At 42.3% G+C, this 20652-nt stretch overlaps 1 protein-coding gene across 7 annotated transcripts in view; it reads right to left on the bottom strand.

Moving 5' to 3' along the window:
* TRAK1 (trafficking kinesin protein 1) overlaps positions 1–20652 on the bottom strand; it is a 709911-nt gene that overhangs the window by 464615 nt on the left and 224644 nt on the right. For 6 of the 7 annotated variants that reach the window (XR_011556832.1, XM_070727389.1, XM_070727391.1 and 3 more), the window contains one exon: positions 5377–5571. Coding sequence is in view for 4 of the 7 variants with exons in the window: in XM_070727389.1 (XP_070583490.1) it covers positions 5377–5571 (195 nt within the window). In the remaining 3 variants the exon portion in view is untranslated. Of the gene's footprint in view, positions 1–5376; positions 5572–20652 lie in introns of those variants that run through there. The other variant, XM_070727392.1, reaches the window with a different exon arrangement.

A 20652-nucleotide genomic window follows, 5' to 3' on the forward strand; every position in this document is an offset into this window, starting at 1 on the left:
CCATCTCTAGTAATATATAGAAATGCATTTCAAATTGAAAGGTTAATCGAGCTACAGCTATGGGGGGAAAAGAAATGGGTAGAATTAGAAAGAGAAATTAATAATATAAATAATAAAGAATTATTATTTAAAAATTGGAATAGAATTGAAATCAGTACCCTAAGTGATTCTTTTAAAGCATGTTTAGAAATATGGCTTAAATGGCAGAGGACAAGTGGAATAAAGTTATCCAAGCTATCAACGTTGCATGCACTGAATATAGGGGATGAGGCTAATTTAATTAGAATCATTAAAATATTAAATAGTAAAGGGGTAATGAGAATGGAACAGCTATATGAGAAAGATGGAAGAGTTAGTAGAACTAGATTGGAATGGCTGATCGGTAAACAGCAATGGTTGCAGATTAATGCAATATGTACATGTTTAAATAAAAGGGAGAATAAAGAAACCTTCTTACGAGAAGAAAATAACTTGGAAAAAATAATAAGGGTAAAGATAAATGAAAGTAAAGGACAAGCCAGTAACATATATAGAATGCTATTGCAGAGGCAAGAAGAGGTAGTTAAAAGTCTAACAAGATGTTGGCAGGATGACTTAAAAATAGACGAAAGAGAAATGGAAGAAATAATAGTAAATATATATAAGATTAAAAATACGAGAGTTAAAGAGATGAGAAGAAAAATCTTACATAAGTGGTATTATACACCTGCACAACTTGCACATTACCAGGGGAAAGAGAAAGGTAAATGCTGGCATGGATGCCAGAAAAAAGGAATTTTTATGCACATGATCTGGGAATGTATAGAAATACAGAAATTCTGGAAGCTAATCCAGAATGAAATTAATAAAATGTTAAATATTAATTGGATAATTACAAAAGAAACAGCAATCTTAATTAAATATAGGGAACTAGGAGAATCTAAAGAAATTAAAACTGTAGCATTGGAAAGTGCTCAAGCGGTGATAGTATTAGGATGGAAAGACTCTACAAAATGGACACTACAGAATTGGTATTGGTACATGGTGGATTACATACACTTTGAAATTATGGAAATAAGATTAAATAATTTTGATGAGAATAAACTAGAGAAGCTGATGGTGCGATGGAACAAGGTAAAAGATTATATGTTAAGTAGAATCTGTGATGTAAATACGAAAAATAAACTACAATCACTCTTTTAGTAAAAAAAAAGCGTTCAAGATAGAGCCAAGGATTAATAGATAGACAAATAACTCAAAAGTCTTTGAATCCTTCTATAGGGGTGGTGGGGGTGATGGGGTGTGTGTGTTGTTTGGTGATGGGCACATGCACTGTGCACTGTTATACGTTTGTTTTTTGTAAACTTATAAAATCAATAAAATTTATTTAAAAAAAAAAATATGAGAAGCAGATCCAGAGCCAGTCCGAATAGATGTTCTCCATCAAAGGCAGATGTGGCGAGCTTCCACTTGTGCTTGGCGTCCGCTTGCCAGGAGCAGAGCCAAAGCATTCTGCGGGCCACAATAGCGGTTGGGAGATAGCAAATTGGCAGGAGGCCTAGATAGGCTTAGAGCTGTGGGCCTCAAGATTTGTGGTTTTCAACTGCACAGAGACAAACGGCGCTATTTTTTAAATTATTATTTTAACACTTGTTAGTCACACAATCACTCACTCCCCTGAATAGGCAACAAAGAAATTTCGGCTTAGCCGCTTGAATCCACTCCAAACCACTTAGTAAACTGAAGGCTTTGACTTGGAGAGAGAGGCCTAAATTCTCTCGGAGTGGAGCGCTGCTCTGCCGCGAAGCCTGTCAGCTGTGAGGCGCTGAATAATTAACTAAAAAACAACCAGGCGGTTTGTAAGCCGATCTGTGTAGGAGCCGAAATTGCGATCTCAGGGATTTCCCCCCTTCAGCTATTTCGCCGGCTAATGAGGCCTCCAAGAAGGACATATCGGCTGTCAGCAAGGGAAAAAACCTCTCCCCCACCGGTTGTTTAGAGGCTCTGATAAGGCGGCAGAGAAGAAAGAAAAGGATCGCCTTCAAAAAGAAACGATCTGGCTGGCCTGCCGGCTCAGCCGGGAAGGGCGAACTTTCCCCCTCACAAAATGCCTTCCTGGGGCAGCGGCTGACGGGAAGGAAGAGAAGGGAGAGGTTTTTATTTATTTATTTATTTTTAAATACCTGGTGTAGAAAGAAGATAAGGTAAAGGAAATTAAGGTCAGAAGAGAACACAGTCGGTAAGTTGACCACACGTCTTGTCCTGCTGAGGACTGAGGAAAAAAGTGGATTGATTGACAGAATTTGAGCTTTTATAGTATGGGCTCAGTCCTGAATGGTTGACGGACGGAGGTCAACCCACCGACTGTGGAATCTCCTATAGGCTGGAGAATATTTTAGTACACTTTGTATGAGAATTCCCAATCAACCAATCAATCAATTTTATTCCTGTCACAGATCAGCAAACAATTCCAGACAATAGTCAACTGTGTTAATAGAAAACAAAATACCTGTGTATGTTTTTTGGACATGTTTTTAACTAGTATTTTTATTTTGTCTTTATTCATTTTGAGGCCAGCTACTCTTCCAAAATTTTCCATTTTTTTTAACAATTCTGGACCAGATGTTAATGGATTTATATAAACAATATCATCCGCAAAGATCTGTGCTTTATAATGTTGGTATTTAATTTTTAGACCTCTAATTTCTTGGTTTACTCTATTTAGTAGAATTTCAATGTAAAGGATATATAATAAACATACACAGGAATTGGAAGAAAATATAGAAATTAAATCTGTTTTAAAAAGTGAAATATTTAGGAATCTATCAGCTAAATGTAACTTGATAAAAGAGAATAATTATGAGAAATTATTAAAAGATATCCAGAATGATTTAGCAAGATGGTCCAAACTACAAATCACTACTAGGTAGAATATCTGTTATTAAAATGAATGTACTTCCAAAAGTTCTTTATTTATTTCAAACTGCCCCAATAAAAAATGAACAAAAATTTGACAATCAATTGGATAAAGCAGTCAGGAAATTTATATGGATGGGGAAAAAACCCAGAATTAAATATAAACTTTTACAAGACATAAAAAGCCAAGGAGGTATGGGTTTACCTAATTGGAAAATACAGTATATTACCATGAGACTATGGCCTTATGGTTAAAAAATTGGGTAACTTTGGAAAACAAAAGACTCAACTATTGAAGGTCACGATTCGCAATATGGGTGGCTTAAATATTTGTGGAACGATGAAGAAAAAATACATAGATATTTTTAAAAATCACTACATTAGAGGCATATTGATACAAAATTGGCTAGAAATTAAAAAAAATTATTTTAATATCCCCAAATGGCTTTCAGCCCTAGAGGCAATCATATATCCAAATTTAATTGAGTTAAAAAATACTATTACGTATCAAAAATTGTTATCAGATCAATACAAATTTAAAACAAGATCAAAATTAGTACAAGAAGGCATAATTATAGATTGGTGGCCTTATCATAAAGCATAAATCTGATCTTGAAAAATTTGGCTTTCAATCCAGAGAGCAGGAAATTGATAATTTTTTTCTAAACCAGAGGGAAAAACAATTTCAAAGTTTTATAAATGTTTGTTAAATAAGGAAATGGGGGAAGAGAAAGTTAAAGAAATGACGATAAAATGGGCACAGAACATAGGCCACGTGATAGAATTGGAGAAATGGGAATCCCTTTGGAGCTATAATTTGAAACTGACTTTTTCGGCTGCTTAAAATTTGTATAAATTTTTTTATCGTTGGCATTTCACACCAGTTAAATTAGCAAAAATTTATCAAGGAAGATCTCCAAATTGTTGGAAGTGCAAAGATGAGATAGGAACGTACTACCACATGTGGTGGACCTGTGGAAAGGCTAGATATTTCTGGAAGAAAATATGGAAATGGGTAAAAGAAATTACTTTAGTTGAGATAAAATTTGAACTAGAAATTTTTATATTAGGAATGATTGATAGCAACATTAAAAAAAGAGGATAAATACCTTGTTATACATTTGATTATTGCCACTAAAATATGCTACACCCAAAAATGGAAAAAAGACTACATGCCCACAAATGTACATATTATAAATAAAATAATGGAATTGACTGAAATAAATAGGTTAACAATGAGGTTTAAAGACAGAGAAGATACAGTCTTCTACAAAATTTGGGACAAATTATATAATTGACTACAAAAAACGAAAAGAATTGAAAACAATTAGCTATTTTCTACATTGTCAAAAGGAATTTTACCAAAATTGAAATTAAGACCTTTTTTCCTTAATTGAGTCATGCCACAATATTTACATACTAGAATTGTTTGTTAGTTCTGTTATTCTTTTGATATCACTGTTTCTATACTTTTAAAGCTGTTTTTTTAAAATATGTTTTTGCTATAATTTTAAAATGAATAATGATAGGAAAAAATGTTTTGTTTGATATTAAGAAATATAACTACTTTAGGAAAGCATGAAAATATAAATATGGTAATCCGCAAGTTTGAATATTATTATATTGTAAATTTATAAAACAAAATAAGGAAGGAAGGAGAGAGCAAATACCTCTCCAATTGTTATTTTATTTTTGTAATTCCAAAATTCTTTTTGTTTTTCTTCTGTTACATATTTTATTTTCTCTTTCTTTGAATGAGTTTATATCTGGTTTTGATTTTAGTGTTTGTATTGTGCATTTAAAAATAAAATATTTTTAAAAAAGAAAAAAGAAAACAAAACAAAATATATTTTATATGTATTCTGAATAGACGTATGGGATGTTGGAGCAAATAAAAAATAATTTTAACATAACTACAACCTTTGGAAAATTGATCAGATTTTTCTAGAAACTGTAACCAAGTACCTGCATGTGTGCCCTGCATAACTTCTTTGCCTTTATCTTAACAGTAGTGGTTGAATATACATACACAGATAGGCAAGGATATCCACTTAGACAGCTAGGCAAAGCTTGCAAAGAATATTCTGAGTATGTCAAAGAGCTGGATTTTGTTCATCCTAAGAAATATTCTGTATACTCTGTTTTCACAGCCTTGTCATATATTTTAAGCATAAAAACAAGGAAGATAAGAATGCCAGAAGAAATAATTTGATTTCAGGCCTTGTTATATAGGACAGTCATAGTATTTATAATAAAATTTGATTTTAAAAAACCTGAAAACTTAATTAAAAATTGAAATATACAAGCTACATTCAAATTATTCTAATTAGATGGAAATTATGCCACTTACAACAAAATGATATTAAAATTGCACATTTTAAATGGTTCAACTTATAACGTAATCCTTGCACAGAATCTGGAAAAAAGACCACTCAAAGATAATTGCATTATTTGAATATTAATGAACATATCTGGACTTACCAAAGTATTTCAATGTCTCTTCTATCTGCTCAGTTGTTAAGTCAATGTTCACATCAGGAGAAATAAGAGGAATATGAAGCCAATCATCGTGGTCATAACCATAGATTGTATCGGCTCTTAGCTTGTAATGGGGGAGCTGCTCTTCCAGCAGACTGATGATTTCAACTTCAGGAAGATCAGTACTATTGCACACATCTAAAAAAGTGGCAAAAAGGAAGACACAAATGTGTTATATTTTTTAAAAGTGCATTTGTAATTTAGCATAACCCAACTAAATAATGCTTTTTCAATAAATTCTAACATCTTTAGAAAAAATAGAAAGTCATACATTTTATGAAAACATGCTTGCAAGCAGGAGTGGCCCCCAGCTGATACGGGGCAGAACCCCGTTCCGGTAGTGAAATTGAAATTGCGCACGCAGCTCCAGCTGACCGGCGGGACCGCCATCTTTAAAAAAAACATTTTTCATTTTTAAAATTTTTATTTTTTTTAATCATCTGTGCATACGTTGGGAGTTCAGTTCAGCAGAACTCCTCGATTGCGGCCTGTGGCAATGGAGGAAGTCCAGGCTGACCTAGTGAGTGGATCTTCCACTTCTCCAGTCTGCCAGAATGTTTTGGTGACCCAAAAAACCCAACCACCTCTGAGTTCAGTGTCTTGAAGGAAAACAGAAAAGAGGTAAAAGCAGTTCAAATGCGTTGCCCCACACAAGACTGGAGGGAGGCGGGCAGTAGCTAGGAGAAGCCAGGACTGCTTTCCTCCGTCTGCAGTCTGAGTCCTTCCCCGCGAGGTGAGAAACTTAATGTGGTGCGTCCTGATGCAGTTGTCCTGCCTGTTCTTGTGCCGCCTGGCCCGGCCACCCTCACGAGCAGGCTGGCTGAGGGACGGGGGCAGGCAAGCACTGGGGGAGCTCACAGAGGCCAGGCTGCGACATAGCTGGCCCAGCCAGCGGGGGCTCCAGGGGAAACAGCAACCCCGTGGGACTCCACCAGCTTGTGCATATTGCCTGCCACCCGTTTCACTCACCTCTCGACTGCCGGAGAGACTCTGAATGCGCAGATCATTACCAGAGGCCATCTGCCCTATCAGAGCGAGTGGGACACTTCCTTTTTCCCAGTGGTGGGAGAAGCTTCTCCCACCACTGAGAGAGGGGAAGCACCTTTTTCACTCTGCCCGCCAGTGTACCCTGTTCTGGGCTTGCCTGCATGCAAAGAGCAAGAGGCAGAGAGCTCCGTCATCCCTGGCTTTCCATCTGCCTCGGGTCCCGCTCTCTGTATCTGTATCCAGTGGCTGGATGCAAAGAACGGGACCCGAAGGAGAACTGAAGGAGCCGCCCACAGCCCAAAAGGAGGTCGGACAAAAGCTTCCAAGTGGGGGCAGGGGGAAGAGAGGGGATGAGCAAAGCAGCACCACTGCCTGCAAAGCTGGAGGATCTCGCTGGTGTGCAGTGCTGCCTTTGTCCCCCTTCCTCTCAGTGCAGTCTGCCTGTTTTGAAACCGATGGAAATAATCACCTCACTACTGGGGAAGGCGAAGGAAGGAACCTGTCTACCTGCCACAGCCTCCTCCTACCTGCTTCAAGGAATGAGAGTGGCTGGAGGAATAAATGACAGGGGATCCTGGAATGTAAAGAATGAGGGTGGCTGGAGGAATAAATGGCAGGGGATCCTGGAACGTAAGGAATGAGGATGGCTGAAGGAATAAATGGAAGCCCCCTGGCTGTTTCGGAAGGTGACACCTGGGCGGCGGCACTTCTCTGCGGCCTCCCAAACCTGAACTTTTGCCGAACTTTTCAGGTTTGGTGTTTGGAGAACGCCAAGAAGCGCCCGGCTGTTTCAAAAGCTGACAGCCAGGCGGCGGCACCCAGCAGAGTGCCGTTTTTGCGATTTTTTTTTGCTTTTACGCATTAATCGGTTTTACATTGTTTCCTATGGGAAACATTGTTTCATCTTATGAACTTTTCGCCTTACAAACCTCCTCTCGGAACCAATTAAGTGCATAAGACGAGGTATCACTGTGTGTATATATATATATATGTGTGTGTGTGTTTTTTTAAAATATATATACAGTGTATATATACATATATAAATATACAGTTTTCCCTCGATTTTCGCGGGGGATGCATTCCGAGACCGCCCGCGAAAGTCGAATTTCCGCAAAGTACAGATGCGGAAGTAAAAACACCATTTTTGGCTATGGACAGTATCACAAGCCATCCCTTAACACTTTAAACCCCTATATTACCATTTCCCATTCACTTAAAAACCATTTACTCACCATTATTACTGGTACTCAACATTGAATAAGACACTTAGTGATCCTGATATTTATCAGCATAATGATTTATTAACAATATTTATTTATTTATTTTGCAAAAATTATTAGCATAACTAAGGATCTTCTTCAATCACCATTTCATCAGGCACCATTCATCAATGGACGCTGAAGGCGATGGCGTGACAGAACTCTTGGTTTTCGTGATGAACATAGTTATGGGTAGTTGTTGGTGCACTTTCTTTTTCTGGGCTAACATGGCTCTGTATGGTGCAAAGATGTTGTCAAGGGAGGCCTTAAAGTATATAGAGCGAGTCATGTTGGGATCCCAAAGTTCCACAATCTGTTGGAGATGTGCAGCGCTTCTCTGCACTTCTGCAAACCATTCAAGCGTTAGGCCAACCTCTTCTTCTTCCTCAGCTTGTTCAGTTTCCTCTTCTTCACTCGCTGACCTGGTCAGCTCCTCCAGATCTTTAGTGGTAGGTCATGCTCATCAAGCAACCCATTGACTTCATCGGGAGTCATGTCACTGAAGCCTTCTCCACCCAGTAACTGTGCCAGCTTCACAGATTTCTGGATTGCAGCATGTTGCAGCATGTTGAATTTCTTCGGGAGCAAATCCCTTGTAATCATGCACCACTTCTGGCCACAATTTCTTCCAGCGGGCATTCATTGTCTGTGTCTTCATATCCATTAAGGAATTCTGAATGTTCTTCAGACACAATGCGATCATGTACTGACACGAGTAGCCCTTCAATGTGAAGTTTTCATCAGCATCCATTGCTTCCACAAGGCTTCCAAGGGAATTGTGCATGTACAGCGCCTTAAACGCACGGATAACGCCTTGATCCATCGGCTGGATATGTGATGTGGTGTTTGGTGGCAAGAATTCGACTTGTACCCATCATGTTCATGCGCCAAAAGCAAATAGCAGAAAAAATTAAAAAGGCCAAACAGCAATACTTTGAACATGCTAATGAACTAGGAAGATGGCTCGCATATAAATTAAGAAAGTATAGACAATCAAAAATAATTAAAGAATTGGTAGACAATAAAGGTATGAAAAAATATAGAATTGATGAAAAAGCAAGAATAGAACAAGACTTTTATAAAGAATTACATAAGAAGAAATTAAAGAAGATGAGATTTTTAAGTATTTGAATGCATTAGATTTACCACAATTAACAGAAGTACAACAAGCAAGACTAGATAGCCTAATTACAATACAAGAATTGCAGACAACCATTAAAAAACAAAAGAATAATAAAGCAACTGGGGCGGACGCTATACCAGCGGAATGGTACAAAATAGAAAGTGAAGTAATACTAAATAATATGTTGGAAATTTTTAATGAAGGTTTAATGGATGGTAAAATCCCAAAATCATGGTCAGAATCATTAATATTAATTCATAAGTCTGGGACAGATAAAGATAAAATACAAAATTATAGACCTATATCATTATTAAATGTTGACTATAAAATATTTACCTCAATCTACACAGAAAGACTTAAAAAGATTTTAGAAGAGATAATACACCAAGATCAAAATGGATTTTTACCAGGTAGACAAATAAAAAACAATCTTAGAATGATTATTAATTCGTTGGAATATTATGAACAATATCCAGGGAAACAAATGTCACTGATGTTCTTAGACGCCAAAAAAGCATTTGACAATGTAGATTGGACATTTATTAAAATGCAATTAAATAAAATGAGATTTGGTACAAAATTTGTGAATTTAATAGATGCTATCTATTCTAAACAAACAACTAAAATTATATTAAACAATGAACAATTGGAAAAGTTTGAAATTTTTAAAGGAGTGAGACAAGGATGTCCGATATCACCTTTATTGTTTATCTTATCTCTTGAAACATTATTAATTAAGATTAGGGCAAATAGCAAAATACTAGGATTGACTATTGGGAAAGAATCATATAAAATACACGCATACGCCAATGATATGACTTTTATAATAGAAAATCCAATGACAACATTACCAATTTTGATTGATACAATAGAAGAATATGGTAAGGTAGCAGGATTGAAAATCAATAAAAATAAGACACAAAATAGTTAAAAACATGACAGACATGCAGGAAAGATTAGAAACTATCACAGATATGAAGATGGTAAAGAAAGTAAAGTATCTTGGAATTTGGATTACATCCAAAACCATATCGTTAAAAAATGATAATTATATAAAAGTAATTGAAGAAATTAAAAAAGACTTAGAAATTTGGAATAGTTTAAAATTATCTTTCATGGGAAGAATAGCAACCATCAAAATGAACATATTACCTAAGATATTGTTCCTATTTCAAGTATTACCTATAAACCCAGGGGGGAAATTCTTTAAAGATCTAACAATTGTCAAAAAATTTATATGACAGGGTAAGAAGGCAAGAATAAAGCTAAGCATACTAGAAGATATAAAGGAAAGAGGTGAGTTTGCCTTGCCCAATTGGTAATTATATTACAAGGCAGCCGCATTAACTTGGATTAAGGAATGGGTAACATTAGAAAATAGAAGAATACTAAATCTGGAAGGACATGACTTGATGCTTGGATGGCATGCCTTCCTCTGGTATGATAAAGATAAAGCACACTCTTATTTTAAAAGGCATACAATAAGAAAATATCTATTAGAAGTCTGGAAAGATATTAAGAAAGACCACTTTGTAACAGTGCCAGATTGGATATCTCCATTAGAGGCGATCTGCCACCCTAACGTGATGCAGGATAGAAAGATACCAAAGTATAAAGAATTATTAGATGAACAAATGAAGCTTAAAACAAGACATAACTTGCAAGAAGAAGGGTTTAAACTAGATTGGTGGCAATAGATACAGATACAGTCGAAATTTCAAAGAGACAGTAAAACATATATATTTAATAAGAGTAAAATCTTTTTAGGTAGTTTATTAACTACAAATCAAAAGAAATTAATAGGGAATGCATATAAATATATGATTGAATATAAAAATGTAAATTTGACTCTTAAAGATAATATGGTAATAAAATGGTGTAAAAATATAGGCAAAGAATTTGACGTAGAGACATGGGAGAAAGTATGGATTACAAATTGGAAAATGACGAAATCAGTATCTCTAAAAGAAAACCAAATTAAGATGTTTTATAGGTAGCATCTCCCACCAAATAGAATTGCCAAAATGTTTCCAAATATATCCCCAAAATGTTGGAAATGTAAAAAGGAAATAGCTTCCTATTACCATCAATGGTGGACCTGCAATAAAGTTAAGACATATTGGAAAATGATAGAAAAAATGTTAAAAGAGATTCACTACAAGAGATAGAAAAACCCCCAGAATTCTATTTGTTATGCATAACTAAGCAGAAATATAAAAAAGATATTTTTTTACTTAGCTGTACATATTTTAACAGCGGCCAGGATAGTTTACGCACAAAATTGGAAGGGGGAAAGTATCCCAAAAAAAGAAGACGTAGTTAAAAAAAAATTGGATTGTGCAGAGATGGATATGATGACAAGAAGGCTGAATGACCAAGAAGAATCTGAATTTTATATTATTTGGAATAAATTCTACAAGTGGATAGATAAAAAGAAAAAGAAAAATTAAATGTTATGAGAAATGTGTGAATATATTAAAATGACTTTAGAATTTTTCTCTTTTTATTAACTTAATTTTATGTTCATTAGAATGTATAAACAAAATTCTTCTTCTCATCTAGTTTAATATGTTGACTTAATGAATAAAGAATACAGTGGTACCTCGGTACTCGAAACGCTTTGGTTCTCGTACATTTCGGATAACGAACAAAATTTTCGGCAAAAATTTGCTTCGGTATCTGAACAAAAATTCAGATACCGAACAGCCAGAGAAAATTTTGTTCATTATCCGAAATGTTACCGCTGGGGGCTGCTGCAATCCCAGCAGCTTCAGTGGGCTGAGGAGCTCTCTAAGAGCTCCAAGCTGCAGGAAGGGTGGGGGCTGCTACAATCCCAGCAGCTTCAGGGGGCTGAGGAGTTCTATAATTCCTCCAAGCTGCAGGAAGGGTGGGGGCTGCTACAATCTCAGCAGCTTCAGGGGGCTGAGGAGCTCTCTAAGAGCTCCAAGCTACAGGAAGGGTGGGGGCTGCTACAATCCCAGCAGCTTCAGGAGGCTGAGGAGTTCTATAATTCCTCCAAGCTGCAGGAAGGGTGGGGGCTGCTGCAATCTTGGCAGCTTCGGGGGGCTCCTTTATTCATTGCTTCCTCTTATTACCTGTAAGCAGCTGCAAAAACTTTCTCCTTCCCGGTGGCTCCTTCCCTTCGAGTAGCAACAGCGCCGGGAACATCACGTGATGAAGGGAAGCCGCCAGAGCCATCTCAGCAGTTGCCGCCGCTCCAGCAGCTTCCCTTCATTACGTGACGTTCCCGGCGCTGTTGCTCCTCGAAGGGAAGGAGCCACCAGGAAGGAGAAAGTTTTTGCAGCTGCTTACAGGTAATAAGAGGAAAGCAATGAAGAAAGGAGCCCCCCGAAGCTGCCAGGATTGCAGCAGCCCCCACCCTTCCTGCAGCTTGGAGGAATTATAGAACTCCTCAGCCCCCTGAAGCTGCTGGGATTGTAGCAGCCCCCACCCTTCCTGTAGCTTGGAGCTCTTAGAGAGCTCCTCAGCCCCCTGAAGCTGCTGAGATTGTAGCAGCCCCCACCCTTCCTGCAGCTTGGAGGAATTATAGAACTCCTCAGCCCCCTGAAGCTGCTGGGATTGTAGCAGCCCCACCCTTCCTGCAGCTTGGAGTACCGAATTTATTTATCCCATTGGAAATAAAGAAAATAGATTTAATTGGTTCCCAGCGATTTAACAGGGGCTGGGAACCAATTAAATCCATTTCCATTATTTCCTATGGGATAAATAAATTCGGTACTTGACCAAATCGGTTCTCAACCACACTTCTGGAACGAATTGTGGTTGAGTACCAAGGTACCACTGTATATTCTTTTTCTGTATTAAAAATTAACTTCTAAGAAGAGAGGGGCAATTTTAACCCCTACATGTTTAAATGTTTGTATGTCTGTGTATTATTTTTTATGAAAAAATCAATAAAGTTTATTTTTTTTAAAAAGGATTATGCATCTAGTACACTGGCAACGCATTCTTATTTCTGTTCTTTAGGGCTGTGGTAATTCGGGACTTATAAATGAGACCTGGCTTGATCATGAAGCCAGCTGCATTTCCATACATGATCAAAGTTACCCGATCTTTCTGGGCCTTAAAACCAGGGGCATTGGCTTCGTCTTTCATTAAGAAAGTGCGCGATGGCATCCTCTTCCAGAAGAGGCCTGTTTCATCCATGTTGAACACCTGTTCTGGAAGGTAGGCCCCTTCTTCAATTATCTCTTTAAACGTGTCATGGACGTACTGCTTGGCTGCACCTGTATCCACTGAGGCAGCTTTTCCGTGCAATGACACGCTCCTCAGGCCATAGCGCCGTTGAAATTTATCAAACCATCCCTTACTTGCCGTGAATGTGGATGGGTTTGGAGAAGCAGTGGATGTTGAGGGCTGGGGGTCTTCTAAGTCATCAGCACCTTCATCAACATCTTCTTTTCCCTTAGCTGCATCGCCTCCTTCTTTGTTCGCCAGATGGGTGTGGAGTTGTTGTGCCTTTGTCCGTAACGTATTGGTATCCAATGCAATGCTCTTCTTACGGCAGTCTTGTACCCACACAGGCAAAGCAGCTTCCATTTTCATAAGCTGTTAATTTCTAGGCGTCACCATCCTTTTTGCTACCTTGTTGAATGTGATCATAGCTGTTTGTCTTATCTTCTTTTCATCTTTCCGAATGTATCTCACACTCGATTCGTTTATTCCATAATGCCACCCAACTTCCGCACATGACCGGCCCCCTTTTAGCATATCTAACAGTTCAATCTTCTCTTTAATTGTCAGCATCTTCCTACTCTTTTTACTGTCGCTGCCTCCGCTCTGCGTGGAATGTTTAGGAGGCATCTTGGATATGTCTTCTAATAGGTTTTAATACTGTAGTTGTAAAAATACTAATGCACACCAGGATAACACCACTGATTGACCAAGATTTCGGGCCATCAGCAATGACGGGCGAAATTTTTGCAATATCACCACTGATTGGCCGAGATTTCGGGCCATCAGGGATGATGGGCAAAATTTTTGCGATGTCAATGCTGATTGGCCGAGATCTCGGCCAATCAGCAATGGCAGACGAAAGTTCGGTGATGACGTATGATGTCATCGGGCGGGAAAAACCATGGTATAGAAAAAAACCATGGAGTATTTTTTAATTAATATTTTTTCAAAAAACATGGTACAGTGATCCCCCGCTCGTTGCGAGGGTTCCGTTCCAGAACCCCCCGCAACGAGCGGGTTTTCGCGAAGTAGCGCTGCGGAAGTAAAAACACCATCTGCGCATGTGCAGATGGTGTTTTTAACTTCCGCAGCGCTAGCGAGGAGCCGAAGATTGGGGGCGGCACGGCTGTTTTAAAACATCACCGCCAACATGGGGGGCTCGCTAGCACCCCCCCGAACCCCCAACCCGGGTTTGGGGGGGTGCTAGCAAGCCCCCCATGTCGGCGGGGATGTTTTAAAAACACCCGCGCGGCTTTCCAATGAGTCCCCAAGACAAACGCAGAAGTTTGACGTTTGTCTTTGGGACTCATTGGAAAGCTCCGATCGTTTTAAAACAGTTGCGCCGTTCTCCGCTGACTCCTGGCGAACTTCCTCGCTTTAGGAGTCAGCAGAGAACGGCGCGCCTGCTTGGCTTCCCTCGCCAGCGCAGCCAACGTGCGCTACGATCTTCCGGGCGAGCCAGGCTCAGTGACGGAAGGCAGCCGCTTGGCCCGGGATGCTGGGCCGAGAGGAGCCGGGCTTGATCCGCTGAGCCTGGCTGGCCCGGAAGATCGCAGCGCGCGTTGGCTGCAGCGGCGGCGACATTGCTGCCGGCTTGGCTTCCCTCGCCGCTGCAGCCAACGCGCGCTACGATCTTCCGGGCCAGCCAGGCTCAGCGGATCAAGCCCGGCTCCTCTCGGCCCAGCATCCCGGGCCAAGCGGCTGCCTTCTGTCACTGAGCCTGGCTCGCCCGGAAGATCGTAGCGCGCGTTGGCTGCGCTGGCGAGGGAAGCCAAGCCGGCAGCAACGTCGCCGCCGCTGCAGCCAACGCGCGCTACGATCTTCCGGGCGAGCCAGGCTCAGTCACGGAAGGCAGCTGCTTGGCCCGGGATGCTGGGCCGAAAGGAGCCGGGCTTGAAGATTGCAGCGCGCGTTGGCTGCGGTGGCGAGGGCTTGCGATGGAGGGTGGAGGAAGCGGCCATGGGAGGGCGAGCTGCCTCAGGGAGGAGGATCGGGCGGGACCAGGTGGGGGCTGGAATGTCTACCTCTGTCGGCTGCTCCGGGCCAGGGCGAAGGGCGGGCGAGCGGCGAAGGGCGGGCGGGTGCTGGGGAGGGCTTCTCGCCCTCCCGCCAGCAAGAGGGGGAGCGAACGGCGTGGGTGGGCGAAGGGCGGGCGAGCGGCAGCGAGGAGTTTGCGTGAGCAGTGGGGAAACTCCTCGCTGATGCCAGCAAGAGGGGGAAGACCCAGGGAAGCCGCCCAGCAGCTGATCTGCCGGGCGCCATCTACGCATGCGTGCCCATAGAAAAAAAGGGCACGCATGCGTAGATGGTGTTTTGACTTCCGGGTTGAAAAATCGCAAATTACCCTGTTCGCAATGGTCGGGGACGAAATAACCGGGGGATCACTGTATAGGCCATTCGCGAAGTTCGAACCCGCGAAAATTGAGGGAACACTGTATATGAGAGAAGGTCTTAGCATATTGGGGTTTCTTCCCGTGTAGGATTTAGAAATTTCTGGCGATGTTTCAATGAGGTCCCACTTGTCATCTTCAGGCTGGTGCTTCTGTCCTTTTTCTAGGATGAACACAGCGAAACCTGAGCTGCCTTCCCTCTATAAATATTGGTGGGTGGGTGAGTGTGGTTTGATGGCTCAGCAGGTGCAAGCTGTGTTGATTTTTCATCAGTATTAAATGTCAAATGTTGTTGTCAGGCCTCCTGACAGAATAACAGTGATAGGGAATGGGAGGAGTGAGAGAAAGAGACATGGGGAAGGTTGTTGAGAAGGTGGTGGCGCTCCAACTCCAGCAGTCCTTGGAAGAAGCCGATTATCTAGGTCCTCAGCAGTCTGGGTTCAGGCCCGGCTACAGCATGGAAACTGCTTTGGTCGCGTTGATGGATGATCTCTGGCGGGCCCAGGACAGGGGCTTGTCCTCTGTCCTGGTGCTTCTTGACCTCTCAGTAGCTTTCGATACCATCGACCATGGTATCCTTCTGCGCCAGCTGGAGGGGTTTGGAGTGGGAGGCACTGTTCTTCAGTGGTTCTCCTCCTACCTCTCTGGCCGGTCGCAGTCGGTGTTAGTGGGGGGGTCAGAGGTCGACCTCTACATCTCTCCCTTGTGCGGTGCCTCAGGGGTCGGTCCTCTCCCCCCTGCTATTTAATATCTACATGAAATCGCTGGGTGAGATCATCCAAGGGCATGGGGTGAGGTATCAACAATATGCCGATGATATCCAGCTATACATCTCCACCCCATATCCAGTCAACAAAGCAGTGGAAGTGATGTGCTGGTGCCTGGAGGCTGTTGGGGCCTGGATGGATGTCAACAAACTCAAACTCAACCCAGACAAGATGGAGTGGCTGTGGGTCTTGCCTCCCAAGGACAATTCCATCTGTCTGTCCATTACCCTGGTGGGGGGAACTATTGACACCCTCAGAGAGGGTCCGCAACTTGGGCGTCCTCCTCGATCCACAGCTGACATTGGAACATCATCTTTCGGCTGTGGCGAGGGGGGGCGTTTGCCCAGGTTTGCCTGGTGCACTAGTTGCGGCCCTATTTGGACAGGCAGTCACTGCTCACAGTCACTCATGCCCTCATCACCTCAAGGTTCGATTACTGCAACACTCTCTACATGGGGCTACCTTTGAAAAGTGTTCGGAAACTTCAGATCGTGCAGAATGCGGCCACGAGAGCCATCATGGGGCTTCCTAGATTCGCCCACGTTTCTGCAACACTCCACGGCCTGCACTGGCTGCCGATCGGTTTCCGGTCACAATTCAAAGTGTTGGTAATGACCTTTAAAGCCTTACATGGCATTGGGCCAGAATACATCCGGAACCGCCTTCTACTGCACGAATCCCAGCGGCCGATAAGGTCCCACAGAGTTGGCCTTCTCCGGGTCCCGTCGACCAAACAATGTCGTTTGGTGGGCCCCAGGGGAAGAGCCTTCTCTGTGGCAGCCCCGGCCCTCTGGAACCAACTCCCCCCAGAGATTAGAACGGCCCCCACCCTCCTTGTCTTTCGCAAATTACTTAAGACCCACCTTTGTCACCAGGCATGGGGAGTTAAGTTATCCTTTCCCCCTAGGCTACTACAAGTTATGCATGGTATGTTTGTGTGTATGTTTGGTTTTTTTATAATAAGGTTTTTTTAGTTGTTTTTATTAATTGGATTGTTCATGTTGTTTTACCACTGTTGTTAGCCGCCTCGAGTCTGTGGAGAGGGGCAGCATACAAATCCAATAAATAATAATAATAATAATAATAATAATAATAATAATAATAACTACAGCACATTCTTTGTGCAGAGCCATAGATTGACTGTACAAGGAGAAGCTAGCATTCCCTTCCTCGGATTGGTACATGTGATGCACTTGTGGGTGTAGGGTTGTGAACTTTAACCTAAAAATAAATCATGGAAGTGAAATACAGTGCTGGTATTATCACAGCTAGAATCCAGACATGGCTTTGATAATAAATGGAACTTCCTCTGTTTACACAGCACTCCCACTCTCTAGTTCACTGACACAGCCACTCTCTTAATCTTCAAGGAATGGAAATGAAAGAATTAACCAAATGAAGGAATTTACCACCCCCTCCCCTAGAGGATACGGCCGGAATCCAGCTATTCAGAAGTACGGGGGGGGGAGCTCCTGCATTACAGAAAGAGGTTGGGCTGAGATGAGGAAACCAAATGCAATTTATTCTCCGGAGTTTGGATGGGGGAGGTGCCAGTGGATTCCTGAAAGTCCCCTTCCCTATGGGGTCCCAAAGTTACCTTTTTTGCACTACAGCAGCAAACAATGCAGCTTTCCACACTCAACCATCTCATCCTCTAAGAGTATTAAGAGGGAAAGGCGGCTTCCGTTTGCACAAAGAGAGCTTCAATGTAAAAAATTCTCAACCCTTACTTCCTCCTTGTGTGGCTATGTCTACAATGAGCCAGCTGGAGTGTGAAGATAACATTGGAATGCAGGAATGTGGCTGGCCTGAACTGCTTTCTGAATTGCAATATGAGGGGGCCACCCAGTGGAAAAGGGCAGAAACACAGCCAGAGGAAAATTTCCAGATTTTCCATTTAAAGCAATCAGGCAGACCTGTGAAGGTTTTTGTGGCAGTTTTCCAGAAAATTGCATGCAACTTGAGGGGTGGCCAGAAACCCAATTGATCCATATGTTCAAGAGTGCCCTTGATCCAGAATTAAGAGAGGCTTGCAAGAGGCAGGGGGGAGAAAACTGGACCATTCAAGATTGGTACGCCAACGTGGTCACTTTGGGTGAAGTAATTCCTGCTGAGAAGGAACCTCCTCCACTCCTTCATGCACCAGATAATTTTTTGAGATGTTGTTTTTCCCCTTGCCAGCTGGGGCCTCCTTGCTCAGAGGCCAAGAGGGGAACAAAATGCTGTCGATGTGACCAGAATGGGATAAGGGGACCGACTGCTTGACGCCCCGCTCTCCCCCTAAACCCAAGCCATGCCAAGTAGCAGAATGGAATCTGAAGAAGCCCCTCTGCAGGGATGCTGGGCCTTTCAAATAACAGAGTTGTGGGCTCCTGAGGATCTTATTGAGAGTGAAGACCCCCTTCCTTCAGAGACCAGCCCCGATTGGGATGAGGAGCCTGGCGGAGAAGGTGATCCAATGGTGAGTGAGCCCATCCATCCGTTACTTGTTAAAGCAAGGATTAGGGTGACGACCATGGGAGAGGAAGAAGAAATACGGGCTCTGATAGACACAGGGTGTTCGAGGTGTCTCATCAGTAAAACCATAGTGGAGAAGTTATAAATCCAGACTAGGCCTTTGGCGAAGCCCATCCAGTTCCAACAGGTGGACGGCTCTCCTGTGAGTGGAGTGCCTGCCATGCTCCTGACTGAGTTAGTGGAATTGCAGATAGGCTGACATCATGAACTCTTGAGATTCATAGCCCCCAAGATGTCGGATGCAATCATATTGGGTTTGGCCTGGCTGGACAAATTGACCCCCACCATCTGCAGGGAGGGTGGATATCGCAAACTTTTCCTCCCATTGGGTTCCAAACTAGTTCCAGATACTAACAGGAAAAAAATCCCTCCCCGGGAGGAGCCAAATGGGTCTTGGGCAGTGGCCACAATGAAAGAAGGAACTCTTCCGGATCTCCAGAGGGTGCCTTTGGAATATAGTGACTTGGGAAATGTGTTCAGTGAAGAACATTGCAATGATCTGCCCCCTCACAGACCCACTGACTGCGCTATAGAATTTGAACTAGGGGCCACACTCCCAAAACCTAGAATGTACGCAATGTCACCCAAAGAATTGGGAGAGCTGAGAAATTACATTGACACCAACTTAAAAAGGGGATTCATCCAGCCTGCAAAATCCAGGACAGCAGCCCTAGTCCTCTTCAAGGAGAAGGATGGAGGGGTTCGTCTTGTGGTTGATTACCGGAACCTGAAAGGTGTGTGCGTGCAGAACACGTATCCCCTCCCCCTCATGAAGAATTTGCTTAATCATCTAGCAAAGGGGAAGTATTTTACCAAGCTAGACCTAAGGGAGGCATATTATCGCATCCGAATAAAGGAAGGGACGAGTGGAAAACCGCTTTCAACTGCCCATTAGGGAGTTTCCAATTTCAGGTGATGCCATTTGGCCTAAAAGGAGCCCCTGCGGTATTCATGCAATACATACATTAAGTTCTACATTACCACCTCTATAAAGGAGTTCTCATGTACTTAGATGACATTCTTATCTACAGCCAGAATCTCCCCAACCATGTCAAGTTGGTGAGGCAAGTTTTGAAGAAACTTTTGGCTGCTAAGCTCTATGTAAAACTTTCCAAATGTGAATTTCACCAGACGTCAGTAGACTATTTGGAATACCGCATACCCAGCGAAGGCATCAAAATGGACCGCACCAAAGTGAAGGCTGTGTTAGATTGGCAAGCTCCCTGCACACGCAAACAACTACAGAGTTTCTTAGGCTTTGCAAATTTCTACCGGCTTTCATTCCAGCTTTCGCTGAAGTTGCCTTGCCCCTAACCGAACTACTAAAGACCGGGTCAGTACCCAGTAAGCCCAGACCGTCTCAGCCAACCAGGTGGACGATGGAATACCAAAAGACTTTTGAAAGGCTCAAAAGACTTTTTGCAAAGGAGTCAATCCTGTAACATTCTGATCCCGAATGGAAGTTTGTGATCCAGTCAGATGCCAGCGATGTGGCAATAGCTGTGATGTTATTACAAGACAATGGGAAAGGACAGTTACTGCTTTGTGCATACCTTTCAAAGAAGCTAACCCCCACCAAGAGGAGTTGGGTCATTTGGGAGAAGGAAGCATATGCTCTGTCACGAAAACCACAGTACAATAGCAAGAGAGAGGAAGAAGTACATCCAATCATCCCATGTCTCTCCCCCTCTCCTGAAAGTGAGGCGAAAGCTGCACCTGTCCTCACCCAAGACCAACCCAGGAGACAGTCTCCACCAGGAAAAGGGGAATGGGAGAAAAAATTGAAGTCGTCTTTGCCCACTGACCCATTGTTCAACAACCACAAAGAAATCCTAACACTGAGGGAAGGGTTGGCTTGGAAGGGAACCAAACTGTATGTGCCTGCCTCCAGACTAGGGGGCCACTTCGGGTTCCTGAAAACATTGCACCTTGCACAGAGACAATTCTGGTAGCCCAGAATGAGAGCAGAAGTCGAAGGA

The sequence above is a fragment of the Erythrolamprus reginae genome, chromosome Z, assembly GCF_031021105.1.
Source record: "Erythrolamprus reginae isolate rEryReg1 chromosome Z, rEryReg1.hap1, whole genome shotgun sequence".
NCBI lineage: Eukaryota > Metazoa > Chordata > Lepidosauria > Squamata > Dipsadidae > Erythrolamprus > Erythrolamprus reginae.